The following is a 16,182-nucleotide window of genomic DNA, read 5'->3' as shown; positions in this document are numbered from 1 at the left end:
CGGATTAGACGTGGACTCACTGGGTTGATACATCGGGCCCTGCTGATGAACCACGCTGAACGCCCCCCGGGAGAGGGTGGGGTCGCCACTACTGCCTTTCTCTTTATTTGACTTCTCGTATGGATTACTGGGGAAATAAAACCTGCCCTGGATGGTGGCGCACACTTGACTGGCAAGATAAAGAATGGTTGGCACTCACTTCCCGGTATTTTTCGCTAAACCAGCCTCTTTGTCCTTGTGCTCCTCTCTCCGTGGGTGAAGACAAACAGACAGTGCAGTCAAATGTGACACGCTGCCCTCAAAACAAGTCCCATCCACCGTGACCAGACTGGCAGTCTCCCTCTCGTTGCCCTCTATCAGTTCTTTATTGTGCTTCGGCCAAATGCCACCCACACACACGCAGACTCCCACACAGGTCAACTGAGAACCTTTATGACGTCACGAAGGCCCAGCCTCTCATCACACCACCGGGGCCGAAGCGCAAAAGCTCCTATCTGCAAAAGGATCCAGGAAAAAGAGGGGAAATTCTCCCCAACGGCCCTTACAGTCGTTCAAAAACAGTGTTTTATGTATTAGGTGTCCTTGTCAAACCCACTTCTACAAGAAAACACCTGTATGGGTTCTTTCTCCCCAAAAGAGTGAATTTCTCAGATAGGAACATGAATGGAGAAGCTGGGAAGACTCAGTAACGTTTGGGTTGTTCAGGCGAAGCTCTGAACTGATGAATAAGAACAGCATGTCCTCCCAACGCCAATCAATCAAGCTTAAATAACCAAATAAAGATATGAGGTGACTGACTTGTTGGTTTTTCAAACATCCTTCTATTTATTTGCCCTCGTAATCTTTTAGGTCACGTTGCCTCAGAAGTCCGATTAGTTTTGCAACAACTGGCTTCACGTGAACAGAAAGTTCAGTTTCTATCACTTCATAATTTGTCGTTTTCTCAGCTGTCAAATCCTACCAAATGGCCCAGTTCCACAGTCACATGCGTGCTTGTCACGTCTGATGGATGTGTTTTAGAGCTCAGGCTGCTCCTTTGCTTCTCTTATTTCATTCGGACGCATTTAATTAAAATTGTCATAAAAATCTGACTCCAAAAATGGGCAGAACGTTTCCCCCTTAAACACCATCTCAATTCCAGAGAAAAATGCTACTACTACTTTTAGTGGAAATGCTGCTGGTTTGTGCGCGCTGTGCGCGTTCGTGCTGCAGTCTTTTACTCCTTTAAGGCCGAGCTGGGTGGAGTTACAGTAACGCGTCTGGGGCTCTGGGCGCATTTATGAGGCGACGTGGAAAATCGCGTCACCCTGACAAATGACTCGAAGCTTCAGTGTTGTTGTTAGAGGAGGATGTGCACATGGTTCTGGTTTCTCCGGGAGAGCGCACATATTAAGATAGTCAGAGAAAGATTGAATTTTGTCAGTTTGGACAGCAAAAGTTCGATTCTCAGGCCGGATTCACGTGATGGACACTGCGGTTCCAGGGTAAGACTTGTTCTGTGTAACAGTGTCAGTACAGCAGTGATAGAGCCTGCCTTCTGTGTTCTCTAAGCCACTAAGGCTGTTGAAGCTTGTTTCAGAGCGACAGCGGAGTTTATTTCCTTTACGCACGCTGGAAATGAGCTCAACTTACATCTGGGTAACTTACATCTGGGGGGAAAATGACGCGACCCGCAGATTTTGTTCAGTTTGAACTTTGATTTATTATATGTTTATATTTTGGGGATGTTCGGTAGCTGTTTGTGCAGGGTCATTGTGTATGTTGTGGCGATAATAAGCAAAAATCAGCGGGACAGCCTCGCTGCCCTGATCCGCTGAATGAAGCCCTGTCGCGGCGGCAATAAGAAACTTTACCGACCGGCCGCTAGAGGGCGCTGATCTATCTATCTATCTATCTATCTATCTATCTATCTATCTATCTATCTATCTATCTATCTATCTATCTATCTATCTATCTATCTATCTATCTATCTATCTATCTATCCACTATTTCAGATAGTTTTCCTCTCCAACTCCATTATAATATTTCCAAATGTATTTCTACATGATGTCATTTAAAGCACATCCTGAAACTCCCCAGCTGTCACTCACAACAGTAGCGGTTTGTTTTGCTGTGGTTTTCCAGGTAATTTCCAGACCTGTTGACTGTAAGCGAACCAGTAAACTCTATGGAAATATGGAAATGATTCATATTCCTACAAACATCGTGCCCATTATTGAGTAAACTGTATTTTATGAATGAACAAGAGCCGTGACCAGTGATTCACTATTACTCACCATTAGATCCACAGTTTTGGAGGGTTTTAAGTTACAAGTTATGTTTTGTAAATTACACAATACAAATGTGTACGAAATACTTGGATAAGTCTTAACAGGGTTAGTCTGTGAGAGAGACTCAGGAAGAGAATGTGGCAGTCCAATAGTTTGCTCAATCAATGAGCTCTTACACATTCAAACAAATTATGGGATGTATGCTGTGCTCTGCAGCCTACAGAGGGCCATTGCACATTTCAATCTTTTACCTGTTTACACAAGGAATAAGCAGTGGTCGCTAATCGTGCACAGCGCCGCTCTTTCCTTTAGGAGATGCATTTTAAGAATTGTGCACTTTAATATTGCAGGGGAAACATTTTCATTGGCGTTACAACAGGCACAGTCTGCGAGCGTCTGTTAGAAATTTAAGATAGCAAGTGGAGGATGTAAAACACACTGTTTACAGCAGCTCTGTAATGGAGTCGTTTGTAAAGATCCGGCCAGTGAATGCCTGAATAGGGGAGGTGGGAACAGCCAAGGACAACAAACCCTTTTCTAGCCTCTGGCTTGTCCTTTCAACAGTGCCAGCACCCACGGCCCTCTCACGGATCTGTGGCTTGGACTCGTGCTTTAGCCGCGCGTCTGCGTCTCCATGGCGTGTCCACAGTCCGAACCTCATGGGAGAGTTTGCTCGTAGCTTCGGGCCCGCTTCGCTGCAGAACCAAGTGACACAAAGGCCCATTCAAGCCTGAGAGTGGCTTCATTCATGAATGATGAGTACTTGCGGGTAGAATTCCTGATTGTTCCGCGTCCTCCATCTCCGGGGCTCGCTGGCGGAAATGACGCCACGGTCAGTTGTTTTAAGGATGACATGAATATGCAAAGAGATGCCCGGCCGCCTGCGTTGTGCTGTTTTGTGGCGCTTGTGTGTGCGTTTTTTGCCTCCTACACTGGAATATTAAGTCCTGGTTAGAGGACAGTCCCTATCTTAGCTTGTCAAGCACAAAAACCACAACTTATTTACTTCTTGACTGAATTAATGATTGTGATCCCCGTTAAAGTGAATTTATGAAGCCACTTATCTGGTTTCCTACCTAAGTTTGATTTCTTTGGCGGGCCGTATCAAAAGCGACGCACGTCTGTCAGGAATACTACACAATTATCCCCTGTTGCAAGGGTGCATACTGCTGGGTTTCATGGTCACGGAACAGGAGGAGGGTGAGGAGCGCTGCTGCCCTCCCACATTTGACCTAGGGGTTGCGCAATAGCCTCCGCATCTGACAAATGGCCCTGAGTTAGAACCACAAAGAAACACCGATGAAGCTGCCAAAGCAGACTGCAGCGGCTCAGCCTGTTGCTTCTTTAGGGGCTCACCTGTACCAGTGTGGGACATTTAAGTATTTGAGGTCTTTCCATGATAACGGCCTAAACCAGACCTTTGTTAGTTATTCGAGACGTCCTCTTCTGGACGGCTTCTCCTGACCTGAATGCATGGAGCAGGGCGTCGCTCTCCAGATGTCTACTCCTTATATTGTGTTTAAAGGCATTTCACTCTGACGCAGGTGTGACCGGAACAAGGAAGAGGAGGTGATGTCATTCAAAAGCCGAATGTTTCTTCTCTCCGAAGCCTTGTGCACACCTACTGTTACAAGCCGGGATGTTCGACTGTTACCCAGGACGCATATCAGAGTTCTTTTCTCTCTCTCTCCCCCCCCACAGTGTGTCCAGCTGGCTACAGTAGAGCTGTGATGGCTTTGGTGGGGCTGACCTGCGTCGGAGTTCTGCACTGATACCGCAAAGACCTTCATGCTTTTTAAGAGAAGAGTTTCCGCCTCAACATGACCAACAATCTGAACAACTTCTGGGGGCAAGTTGACCTGAACAGGTACAAAAACCCTCGAGCTAAAAGCGCCTCATTAATATGGTCTTATTTTCCTTTTCAGTTCTTTAAATGTCTAAAAGCAAACCTATAAAAAAAAGGTTAATGAGTTTCAGAGTGGAAACAGACCACATGACACCTTCCTCCACCCCAGATTAGTAAGTGGTTTTATTGTTGAGGCAACTGTCACAAGACAACCTGACAGCATAAAAGCATTAGCCTATTTATTTAGAGAAGCATTAAACCTGATAGAAATTGTGCCAAGATGCCAGTCTGACAAGCTCATCACCAGTCATCCCTGTTTCCCCTTTGTCTAAAGGGCATAGAGGCTACTTTAACTGAAGGGTAGCGTTCACAGACCTACGTGCTGAGGTTGATCCATCTCTGGCATTTCATAGGAATCAGATGCTAAAGAAACTGTATTTAGAGTGGCAATGTGTACAAAAGAGGAGACAGGAAACTAAACACGAGGGGGAAATCAATGCGACAGTGACGAACATGCTGTGAATATTTATGAGAACTAAAGCGTTGGCGAACGTGCAAGGAGACGGCCGGGAGCAGAGGCGCACAAAGCTATTACGTAACCCAAAAGTACGGCGCGTGTCATGGGAGAGGCGAGAGGAGAGCATACGTGTTTTCCACGACATGTGTGTCGAGCTTGTTATTTCACACATAATGACTGACTCTGCCCAGGTTATGTGCAGGAATGATTTACACGCATACTCAGCTCTGTATGGATTTCTCAACCTGTTTTCCTCTGCAGAATGTGCTTCGACGTGGAACACAACCTGACAGAGCTGCAGCAACAGCAGGGTGCCCGGACATTTAACTGTGAGTGAAATAAGGCATTTTTCAGCTCTGTTATGAGTAAAGTCTGGTGGTTTTGTATTTCTCAGACTTCCTGTTGGTGAACTAACAATTACCAAATAACCAGTTTCTAAATCCTGCCAATGTCAATGGCGGCAGCGGCTTTATTTATTTTGGTTTTAATTCTGAAATTAAGCAACTTCTCAGTTGCGCCGGTCTAAATCTGTGCTGGGTGATGGTGGCCGAGCTGCGTAGGAGAGGACAACTGCGAAATGGAAAAGTCATCGCTTCCTGATCACCAGCTGCTCCCGCAGTCCTGGGCACAGCGGATGTTTCCACAGAGAAGGACACAGGAAGCTCTTATCCGCAGATAATGGCGATCCCTGTGCTGCCCAGGGTGTTGTGGCTGATGTTTGACAAAGACGGCGATAGGTTAAAGATGTTCTCAGCATGTTTTCGCTCCGGTTTTCTGCATGATGCTTTCAACGAAAGCTTTTTTTTTTCAAAGAACAGTGAGCAGCCCACTCCCCTGGTATTTTCCCCCTCCTACACCATGACTACAGTTGTTTTCCCCCCACACTACAAGTTGTTTTCCATGTTTCTTCCTCTGAGAATTGTTCCCACTCTGAAGGAAACAACACTGATAGCAAAACCTTGTAGAAAAAGCAGCGATAGCGCGGTGCACAATAAAAGCCCTGATGTCCCTTTCTCTGCAGGTAACATCTCCCAGCCTCCTTTTCCCCCTGACATTTTTCGCCCAAGCCGACGGTCCGATGAGATACTGCGGCTCCACGAGGGAGACCAGGTTGTCCCGTCCTCCCAGAGATGGACAGTGTTTAGAGGCCAGCATCGGGAAGTCAAACCCCTCCCTCCACCGCCCGACCCTGAGGAGCTCATGTCTGATGAGGCAGCTGACAGTGAGGTCGAGTTTTTCACCAGTGACCAGAGGCGGCTCTTGCCCAGAAGTTGCCCCAAAGCCGTGTCCAGGGGCACGAACAGAGACTGCGGCCAAGTGAACCCTGCCTACCAGGAGGGCTCGCTGCAGCCCGCCGGGGCGGGGGTTGGCCTCATGCCTTTCTCTTGGCCAGGCAGAGAGGAGAGATCACGAAATGGGGGAGGAAATATCTGGGGCTTTCAGAGAGAAGAGCATTTTGACACCTTGTGTGGCAAAGACCAGCACCAATCCTCCAGAAGCCGCTTGCTTTCTTCCGGACCAGGTGCTTACAGAAGCAGCGTGACATCCTGCCCAGCTGAGAAGCCCCAAATCCCCCCCCGTATCCCCATCCCACCCAAACCTGCTGCCCTGTCAAAGGCTGTGAACGCAAATGAGGAAGACAGGCCTCCCAAAATCCCTCCAAGGGTCCCGCTAGTCCCACCCTGCCCGCCTCGTACCCCGAGCCCCAGAACACTTCCGATCTATATCAACGGCGTGATGCCTGCCACGCAGAGTTTCGCTGCTAATCCCAATTATGTGAGTAAAGCGTTACAGAGGCAGCCCAGTGAAAGAGCGCCACCTGCAGCTCAGTGTCCTCCCTGTATCGTCCCCATTTTGAAGGACGGCAGACAGGCCAGCAACACGCATTACATCCTCCTGCCGCCGGGTCGCCCCGCGGGGTCAGACAGAAGAGAAAGGCCCCTGAGTGAACCCGCCAGGATATCAAACAGCCATTTGTGGCAGAACAGATAAAACCGCTCCTGGCTGAAACTTAACGGGAACAAAACTGTGAACTGTGGTCCACTGTGTTTCAGAAAGGAGACATTTAGAAAAGACTATTTTCAACATCATGGAAAACACAAGGATTCTTACCTCTATGAACTTATTTCAGTCACGGGTCACTTAATGTCTTTTTACTCATCTGTTTAATTCATCACTATTGAGACTAAAGCATTCACTTGCTCGTATCGATACAAAGTGGACTAGCATTAAGAGATAATTACTGTATGTACAAGCGGGGCTTGTACCAACATTTCCACTCGTGCATCAGTTTGTATGACGTTGCTGCTTGAAATATTCATGTATATCGATTTATCGTTGAAGGGGAATCGTTTTAAAGTTATAGCAGATTTTATCTATCCACTAAAACTTGCACCATTCTGTTTTTTTAGGCTTTGCATTATATGAAGTTTAATTTATTAGAAGTAAAAAATATGTCCCACGGGGTTTCCATTAAGTTACGCCATAGACTGTAATAGTCCATCAAGTTTTCTGATGCGTAACCAGCATATTTGATGTAATGTAGTTAGAAACACGCCTTAAACCAACGGACGTCAATTACACAATGACTAATTCAACTTCGTCTTGTACTTTCTTTTTGTTAGTCGGCGTGGAAAGCAAGTTACATTTACGCTGTTGAGGTGCAGACTCAGGTTCACTGCCTTTGTTACATCAACAGGTTGGAGGTTCTCATTAAGGTTCTGTGTTGACTCACAATGAGATCATTCTAAATCTGTGTTTTTAATCTATTTATGAAATAAAAATAACTTATTCTCTTTATGAGTCATGTCTGTCTCGGTCGTTTTATTTATTTTAAATACTAAAATCTAAATAGTGTCCATTTCTTCTTGAAAAAAAACACAGAATAGTTGATCCGGACCTTTCATATAAGGGAAGGAACCGCACCCAGTTATAAAACAATTATAACATGAACACATTTCAGTAAAGGAGTCAAGTGTCCAAATCGTTAGCAAACTATTTTATTGCTGAGATAAAGGAGCAGTAAAAATGTGCCGTGTTTTCTCTCTACGGAAACAACAACCCACAACTTGAGTTTTGAGACAAAGTTTAATGGATGATTGACAGCGGTTGAAAAATGAAAAACATTGGCTGGGATGATTTGAGGTACACATACAAAATAAACGCTAGTAGTAATCGCTTTTACTTTCATCAGCAGCAGTGGGACAGTGTCCTCGAGTCTTAAATAGCAATTCAAATCTGTAATCATCTCACTCACAGTCTATTTGCCATTCAACCAAATGGCCTTTGTGTATAACGATGGATCAGTAGGTTAAAAAAGAAATCCAACTATGGTATTGCACTAAATCATGCATATGTGTGCTAATTGTCTTCCATCTACCTGCTCCTCTCCTCACTATTACCATTAGAATGATCCAGTCAAGTAAAACCCCCCAAAAACCCTAGTATTATCTGCCGAGTAAGAATTAAGCCTTTAGAACTCCAGGTGTTAAATTGCACCCAAAAAAAAAAAAAATAGTGCTGCTATGAAGTAATTCACTGGGCTTGCAAAATAAGTTAAAAAAAAAAAAACAAGAGATAAAAACTGTTCTAATCCCTCCTATCGCCAACCCCAACCCTCGTTCCCTCACCCCTGCAGTTCCATGTGGGCCTTATTGAACCTCGACCTGCGTTCTTCAACAGGGATGCTCCTCAGTTGTCGCTCGTCGGGCTGGGAGGTCCTACGTGCAGCCTCGCGGGGGCCGACAGAGATGGGAGTTTGTTCATCAGTCACTTTACCGCCAAGCTCGGTTGAGCAGTTTGACTTCTGCCAGGCGTTTGCTGATCATGGTGGCGAAGAAAAGGGCCAGGAGAACGCTGCTGATCAGCATGTAGTCGTAGTCGTCTTTGAGCACGTCGAACTGCTTTGAGGGATAGACCCGCGTCTGGTAGATGTCCAGACCGTACGCCACCACCTACGAGGAAAAACAGGACAAGCTCAGAGATACATTTAGGTGTGTATGTCTCTACTGGATCCTCCTACATTATAGCCGACTGCAACGGTTCATATCATTAAAAACCTGTGATGCATCTGTGTGCCCACAGCAAACCATGGAAATACATGATCCTCTACTCTCATTTACTTTTGATTTAGCACACAGTGGAATCATGGAAATGGAGACATGATTAGGAAAGAAAACACCCAAGACGCCATCTGGTGGACAAACATGCCCACATAGAGATGCAAATATCCATCAGCATGGACAAAAAGAAATGGGTAAAATAAAGAATGTTATGACTTATGACAAAACTAAAAACATGCCTTCTTATAAAATATACCAACCATGACACATTTTCCTTGGTTGGCACTTTTGGGAATAGAGACTCACCAAGCAGGTGGACTCCAGCCCAGAGGGGGCAGTGTAGATTCCTCTCACTCTTGACACAGACTGATTGTAGTTGATGAACCACTCGGTGCGGATCAGCAATTCTGGTGCATACGGAATCAGATTCTCTTCGCTGAGGACAAAGCGTACAAACTTGAGTCAGACTTGGAATCATTTCAACCTACATTAAACATGTCTGTTTTTCCAAATACCAACTTGCACAATATGTTCGTAGAAAATGTCTTTAATTAGCCTTGATAGAAGGACTCACCGACTTTGTTCTGTTATTATTTCTGGTCTCCGAGGATCCAGGAACATCTTAGGTAGGGACAGAATCCCTCCGGACTGCAAGCCGACTGTGTGGGGAAAAACATCGTAATGTAAGAAACTCCCCATTTAGAAATTTAAAGCAAATGTTGATCCACCACAGCCTCGACACTCACTGAGCAGGTGGCGGCTGGTGATGCCCTTCTCAGTCAGTGTGGCCTCCACCGTTGCAATGGATGATGGGAAAATGTAGGACTGCTGCAACACCTGAGGAGCGTATGGTCGATCCAGGGAGCTGAACACTGTGCTGTTGTAGAGCTCCGTTCCCTCGTAGAGTTCAATCACAGAGAACTCGTTCCTGCGAGACTTGGTGCTCCAGTATTCGTACTGCAGAACCAGACAGCGGCACGGGTCACTCTCAGCAGCGGGATCGAAACAGCAGAGTACTGAATACGCCCGATGATACTGACCACCACCCAGTTTTCAGAATGCACAACGTGCACCGGTCCTCTGGCCTTTCTCTGAACTGCTTCGTGGATGATGCGCCCAGTCACACCGTCAATCAGGATCATCCCGACAAAACTTCGCTCCTGATGGAGGTCCGTGCTCTCAGTCACCACGGCAAGAAGGTTGGGGTTCAGATACTGTAAGAAGCAAGTTTGATAGTGAAAATGTCATAAAAGAGACCCTTCCTCGAGCACATCTGTATGAAAAAGGGATGAAAATGTTGGTTTATGGACCACTTGACGTTGGTTACCATCCACTCTGACTCAACTACAGTCAGTTTGTGTCCACAGGCCACAACATTACTATAACAATCAGCGATGTTGTAATATATGCAAAGGAAAAACCCCAGACGAAAGCACGCACAACTAAAGTGGATCGATTATGAACCCTGCAGTGGAAAATAAATAGAGAGAATTAGGTTTACTCATGAAACCCGTTTGGTTTTAGCTAAAGGAATCTGTTTATTTATAAACGGAGCAGGAAAGTGAGACTGAATGGCGAGTGGTCACAGATCCCTTTGATGATGCGCGGTAACATATTACATGATCCTCGAGGGGACCGCTTGTGAGTGGGTTTACGGACAAAAATAACACAACAAGAAGAACACAGTCCCATGGCATCCTGAAAAAATATTCTAGGTTTATTCTTGTTGGAATCAATGCCGAGAGGAGGAATGAGTAACAGAGGAAACAATGACAGGAGGGCGATTTTGTGGGAAACTATTCAGCTTACGTCAGAGCAAAGGATGTGACCATTTCTGACAGACGCGGAAAACAAAGCAGTTGCCAAAACGTGGAGTGTTCCAGCACAAATAAGACTGATGCCACATTTAAGCTCTCTTTGTTTTTCTACATTAATTCCAGAATGCAGAGTTCATACCTTGTACAGGACACTACGGTCTCCCATCACTCTTCCCTGAGAGTGCACGTGCTCATTGGGCCTCTTTCCTTTGACGGACACAATCCTTTGTATCTCGGTGGGGATGACGACCTCCCAGATCAGCTCGGTCGACAAGTCCTGAGTGAATGTAAACATGTGGATATAGCAGTTGAGTAAGAGATGACTTTTAGTTCAAATAAAACCATCTTATGGACTCATGGTTGTTTAATATTTCAAGCAAGAAGAAAAATTAATCAAACATGGACACTTAAGATCACAGCATCCTCATTCATATACTCTTAAAAATGGGTTGGCTTCAGAAAATGGATAAAAGTTCCAGTCGCGAGAGGCGACTTACTGTTCGCAGTCTGTAGCCAGTCAGTCTCCCCTGACTGGAGTCGATGAGATAAAAGAAGATGGAGGAGGCCATCTCCTGCAGCTGCTGCAGCACGTTCTTTGTAGAGGGAAAAGCAGACACCTGTGGAAAAACAGTCAATACACAATCTAAATTTGTCACCAGTCATCTATTCCTCTCATTGTACTTGTGACGTTCAAAACCGACAGAACCAAAAGGAAGACATCTTCTCTGGTGTGTATGAATGACAAAAACACCCATCAACTGGAAAACGAGCCCACATATGCACGTCGGCTCAGCATCGATGAGCGAGGTGGTTGCTGCTGTGCCACCGACCTTGTATTGGTCATCGACGAGGAGTAAGACTTTAGCGTAATCCTGGTCCATGAGAGGGAGCAGCAGTGATTGAAGTATTGGCTGAGGTAGAGCGGGAGGAGTAACATGACTCTTCTTCCCAAAGATGGGATTAAACACATGGAGTGTGGCCAAGCCCGTGTCCTTGGAATGAAACAATAAGACAAGAATCAGCAACTATAAAAGAGGTAAATAATGATGAACTTGTTTTATTTGCATCTTTTGTCTTTAAAATAGCCCACTACAAGTGTATGGCAACGTGAGACACTCTGAGTTAGACGGCTGGACACGAGCTACCTTGTCCTTGATGAGCAGCGTGCACTGTGGTGGATGAGGGAAGTGGGCTGTGGTCCTCTGCACCATCAGTTTGAAGACAGCGTTTGTTGGGATGCTGTCTAGATAATGCTTCCATAAAATGATGCCGGTCTTGCTGTCAATCCCGAACAGCTTCGTAGAAAAAAACAAAGAATAAGGATGAACACAAGAAGACACTTTGAAGGACGTCTGTTGGCGTATTTGTTTCCGTGTCCTCCCCATTCAGCTCATTTCTCACACAGCCCAGGTAAAGGCTCATTTTCTCACCTTCCCAGCCGCAGTGACCATCACCATCATCTTCTGCAAGTTGAACTCATCTCTGGAGAGGTTTTCAATGGTCACTTCATTTTTAACCTGACTGTGAGGTTTCCGGGCATCATAGAACAACTTCCAGAGGTGGCTGATCCAGGCCTGCAACAAGATGAGCTGAGAAGAGAGCCTCTTCAGAACCATGGACAAGAGGCCGTCTGGGCAGAGAGGAACACACAAATGATTGTGGATTAACACCAAGAAATGTGTCTTGATTACTGCTTTAGTGCTTGATTAGTGCTTGTAAGTAGCAATTCTCTATACCCAGATGCAGACATCTTCTCAAATTTGCTGTGCGATATGTGATTCAGCACATATTCTACATAAATAATAATAGAGTGGGACTGGCACACGGGGTGATTTTTAAATCAACATCAAGAGCAAGTCAAAGGGCAATAGCCTGACGTGATGACCAAGCGTAGGGGTTTACCTTGAATGGCTGAATCCAAGCGCAGCATTACAAATCAAACAAAAGTAAAAATGAAGCAAATTTCAAAAGCATATTAGCATACCATCAAACAAGTCAAAGATTTTGTGAAATATATATACAATTGCACTTATAGATATTACAGAATGTGATTTGTTTTTAAAAATAATTATTTGCATTTGTAAATGGGACGTCTAAGAGGAGGCGTGGCCTTTTGACCGCAGTTCAGCCTTTTTAGATGTTTAACCCGGAAAAGTACATCATGTACATTTGTAAGTGGGACATTTACCAGCCTTTTTGCCAAACTCTCCCTCCAGCTCAGCCTGTGCTCCTGTAAGAGGAAGATCCACCATTTCCATGGTGACCACATCTGACAGGGCCTCCTCTCTCGTCCACATGACGCGCCCTGGAAAACCAGGCACATTACTTTTCAGTCATCTATTCCTCTCTACAGTACACACCCGCGGAGAGTATGCTGTTATGAATTTTGACAAGAAGCATAGTTTTTTTTCCTCCTGTCACACTTGTGGAATGAACAGCAGTACTCTTTGTATAAATATGTATTTTGTGTCAGTTGGCTCATATATGATGACAATGACGATATGGAATAGTTCACCAGGGTCTTTGTAATTTGTTTAAACAACATCAGCTCATATTCTTTTGGAAATTTAGCAAACATTCCTTGTAATTGCCCAAATGGAACAGAAAAAAAATCCAGACAAAGAAATCAGTAGACTTTTGGACCACTGAGCATTTATAAATGTCATTAGAGGCCCCAGTGATAGTCACAAAACAGCACATTAGCAGAATTTCTCATTACCTGGCTGCTGCAGGAAAGTTAGCGCATGGTCTTCCGTTTGAACCATGACCCTGTAGCCAACAGCATCATCTTTCTTGAGGAAAGCTTGTACGTACAACTGGAAGACAGGTTATGCAAATGTAGAGGGGAAGTATAATGCCACTGTTAGCTTCACCAGCCAGATAGCCAGAACGAAGGGCTCACGGGTTGTGATGATAATTGAAACCCACCTTTTCTGGCTTCCCACCGTTGGGATCCAAATTAAAATTGATAGTTGTGTCTAAAAGTCTTCGTCCTGTTTCTGCACTGAAAAGATTAAGACTGCTGGCCTAAAAGAAAGAAACAGCAAAAACTGTACTAACGCTGCTCTTAAGATTAAAATCATAAACCACATACTGATAAAAATGTATGGATGTACATCACTTGTCCAAATGACATGAACTCACAGTTTTGTTCTTGGGCGACATGACGGCAGCAACATTCTTTTCTCCAGTAGTGGCAAATGAAACCAGCATGGCCTATTAATATAGACACGTTAGCAGTCAGTAACCAGTGCTGCTGACAGATGCTTTGAAAGGAAGCAAGAAAAAAGAAGACAGAGTGTAACGTACAGGGTTGAAATCCCTCAGGGTTACTATCTGACCATTGTTCAGCTGCAGGAGGAGGTAACGTTCAGGCCCGAGCTGAAGGAAAAACTCCGACAGCGGCTGGCGAGCTGGGTTGGGCTGGCTGGAGATCAGAACTGGATGGAAACCAGGGCTGACCTCAAGTCCCAGTGACTGGAGGAAGGAGTTACGCAGTGGAAATTTTGAAAATAAAACACTCAAAACATCACAGAAACGGACATCTAAACAGCACAAATGGATAAACAATTGGAGTTCCACAGAATCAAAAGTTACCTGTAAGGGGATCTGAGTCATCTCTGCCTCTGAATGCAAGTTAATCATGTGCAGTGATAAAGAAGCAGGATCCACACACGTTAACATTCCCTTCCCGATCAACGCGCAGCTGGACTGAATGTCTGACAACCAAGGAGCATCAACAGAGATCTAAAAGCAACACATCGAACAGAAACTTTGGCTCTCGCCTGAAACAGCTTTCCCCGTATACAGTACATCACACCCCAGTTATAGACTTTCATTTTGCATTTGAAAATCTTGATTACCTGCTTGAGTATCTCTCCATCCTCTACACTGTATGCAACAATAGTGATGTGGGAGTGAGGGACAAGACCCAGTGCAACCACCTCACCATTTCCAAAAGAGTAAACAGTCTGGTAGTCAACACTGTCACTGTGGATTTGAAAAGGATAATTAAACATATATTAAATCAGTCTTTCATAACTCTTCCTCCTCTGGGGTATATGTCGGTATAAAGTGAAAATTGTGGTCACCACACAATATTAAGCAAAATGCCACTTGCCTTTCTGGGAGATTCTCTATCCACTTTTGATGACCATTAGACAGGTAATGGAGAGAGATGATGGTTTTCTTCAAAACAGCGACGTGTTTCACATTGTCTTGATATCCAACTAAGCATGCTGCCTGGTAACTATAATATACAATAAAAACGGTTCCAATGAGCTCACAATCAGCTGTACTCTCTTTGAATTTACCAGTAAAATAACTATACTGTAATGTATGTTTTGAGCTAGCAATCACCTTCCAGAGTCGAGTACAACCTCCCAGTTCAGCCCACCAACATTTACATCCCAGGAACGCAGAAGACGGCCGTTCCCAACCACCATCACGGCATCTACAACACAATATAGTTGTAGCAGTTCACGACTTTAAAAAGGCACTGAAATATCTGCCAGATCACACCCGATCTCTCGATCACCTTGTCCATGTAGCATCAGAATATCGATGTTGCCCTCTGGCCCAGCCTTGTCCACATGTCGCCAGACTAACACATTAAAGATGATGAGAAAACAACAACAACAACAACAACAAGGAAATGACAATGTGCCTCTTAAGAGTTGAATATTTTGGGGAGGCAATAGAACTACGAACAAATGCAGGACAGGATACTCACAGAGGTCTCCAGTCCTGGTGTTGAGGGCAGCGAAAACATTATTTTCTGTTGCCAAAAGCACCTTTTTGGTTCCCTGAACATGTGCGTCAAAATAGGAGAAGCGCACCTTGCCCACATATTGCTGCCGCCTGAGGATCACACGGAGGCGCAAGGTCAACGGGCGAAGTTCCACATTTCTCGGCTAATAAAAGCTTGCATGTAAAACACCATCATCACACACAAACTACCACAATAAGGACGCACAATGCAACCGGAGTACAGGGTTGGCTCTAAATCTGTCCAAACGTTTGGAGTAGAGCACAGTTTGATTCATTGATCGAACTGGAATACATGTGAGATTATGCGCATATGCAGTGTGGGGGAGTGGGGGGTTAAATTGCCATTGAAGTCGACTGGTAAATCACAAACCACTCGTTACTTTGTGTAGTTTGTTAATTACTCATTCACCCCCCCTCGGCACACCGGGTCGTAGCTAGTGACTGTGACAGCTGATAGCATTAGCATCTCCACACCGCACATGCCTCTAAACAATACAAAAGATACAATCTCAACACTGATCTTACCAGTCAAATTTCCCCACTTGATCTTCAAACACGGCATCGATGGTGCTATATAACAAAATAAATTTAAGACATGATAAAATTAGCTTTGCCATTGCAACAGTAGATACGGCTCGCTCTCAAGAGGCGGAAGCGGAAGTTGACCGCCTAAAGTTGCCTTGTGGTTAGTCGGTGCTGCCCCCTACAGGTCACATGTGATACTGCGGTTGGCAAGAAGAGCAGACGCTGTTATTGTGGCTGAATGTGTGTGTCAGAGCAAGTACAAACTATAACATACATGACGCAATGCATACTATCCATTAAAAATACAGTTTGTCAATAGTAACTTCTATAAACGACTGTGTTGCGGCATCTGCCTGTAATTGCAAATGCATGTGTT

General features: G+C 44.9%; 2 protein-coding genes across 3 annotated transcripts; one reads left to right on the top strand and one right to left on the bottom strand.

Moving 5' to 3' along the window:
- The first annotated feature begins 1,246 nt into the window (after positions 1-1,246).
- LOC130530691 (ERBB receptor feedback inhibitor 1) lies at positions 1,247-7,435 on the top strand. 2 transcript variants are annotated; one of them, XM_057042120.1, is made up of 4 exons: positions 1,247-1,484; positions 3,972-4,137; positions 4,895-4,962; positions 5,655-7,435. In XM_057042120.1, the coding sequence occupies exons 2-4, from the start codon at positions 4,091-4,093 to the stop codon at positions 6,623-6,625; spliced, it is 1,086 nt and encodes a 361-aa protein (XP_056898100.1). In that variant the 5' UTR covers positions 1,247-1,484; positions 3,972-4,090; the 3' UTR covers positions 6,626-7,435. The 2 variants fall into 2 exon arrangements, with proteins under 2 accessions (XP_056898100.1, XP_056898101.1); XM_057042121.1 differs by lacking the exons at positions 1,247-1,484; positions 3,972-4,137 and adding an exon at positions 4,157-4,289.
- Positions 7,436-7,701: 266 nt separating this feature from the next.
- On the bottom strand, positions 7,702-15,966 carry emc1 (ER membrane protein complex subunit 1). The gene is made up of 22 exons (XM_057042119.1): positions 15,807-15,966; positions 15,244-15,371; positions 15,049-15,114; positions 14,871-14,964; positions 14,632-14,760; positions 14,375-14,501; positions 14,109-14,258; positions 13,821-13,988; positions 13,656-13,727; positions 13,440-13,538; positions 13,231-13,327; positions 12,700-12,816; positions 11,942-12,141; positions 11,657-11,806; positions 11,342-11,503; positions 11,009-11,128; positions 10,651-10,788; positions 9,735-9,908; positions 9,441-9,651; positions 9,269-9,353; positions 9,001-9,130; positions 7,702-8,586 (listed from the first exon to the last, which is right to left on the bottom strand). The coding sequence occupies exons 1-22, from the start codon at positions 15,896-15,898 to the stop codon at positions 8,407-8,409; spliced, it is 2,889 nt and encodes a 962-aa protein (XP_056898099.1). The 5' UTR covers positions 15,899-15,966; the 3' UTR covers positions 7,702-8,406.
- Positions 15,967-16,182: the final 216 nt, after the last annotated feature.

Source organism: Takifugu flavidus, chromosome 8 (assembly GCF_003711565.1).
Source record: "Takifugu flavidus isolate HTHZ2018 chromosome 8, ASM371156v2, whole genome shotgun sequence".
Taxonomy (NCBI): domain Eukaryota; kingdom Metazoa; phylum Chordata; class Actinopteri; order Tetraodontiformes; family Tetraodontidae; genus Takifugu; species Takifugu flavidus.
The sequence above is the reverse complement of the archived record's forward strand: the minus strand, read 5'-3'. Positions and strand labels throughout refer to the sequence as shown.

What these genes read in the sequence shown, in the direction of transcription:
- LOC130530691 (XM_057042120.1), top strand. Translation starts at nt 4,091, where the DNA reads ATGACCAACAATCTGAACAACTTCTGGGGGCAAGTTGACCTGAACAG. An exon ending in GGGCAAGTTGACCTGAACAG is followed by an intron (nt 4,138 to 4,894) that starts GTACAAAAACCC and finishes TTTCCTCTGCAG; the next exon opens with AATGTGCTTCGACGTGGAAC. An exon ending in GGGTGCCCGGACATTTAACT is followed by an intron (nt 4,963 to 5,654) that starts GTGAGTGAAATA and finishes CTTTCTCTGCAG; the next exon opens with GTAACATCTCCCAGCCTCCT.
- emc1 (XM_057042119.1), bottom strand. Translation starts at nt 15,898, where the DNA reads ATGGCAAAGCTAATTTTATCATGTCTTAAATTTATTTTGTTATATAGC. An exon ending in CAAGTGGGGAAATTTGACTG is followed by an intron (nt 15,372 to 15,806) that starts GTAAGATCAGTG and finishes TGTGATCCTCAG; the next exon opens with GCGGCAGCAATATGTGGGCA. An exon ending in CACCAGGACTGGAGACCTCT is followed by an intron (nt 15,115 to 15,243) that starts GTGAGTATCCTG and finishes TTAATGTGTTAG; the next exon opens with TCTGGCGACATGTGGACAAG.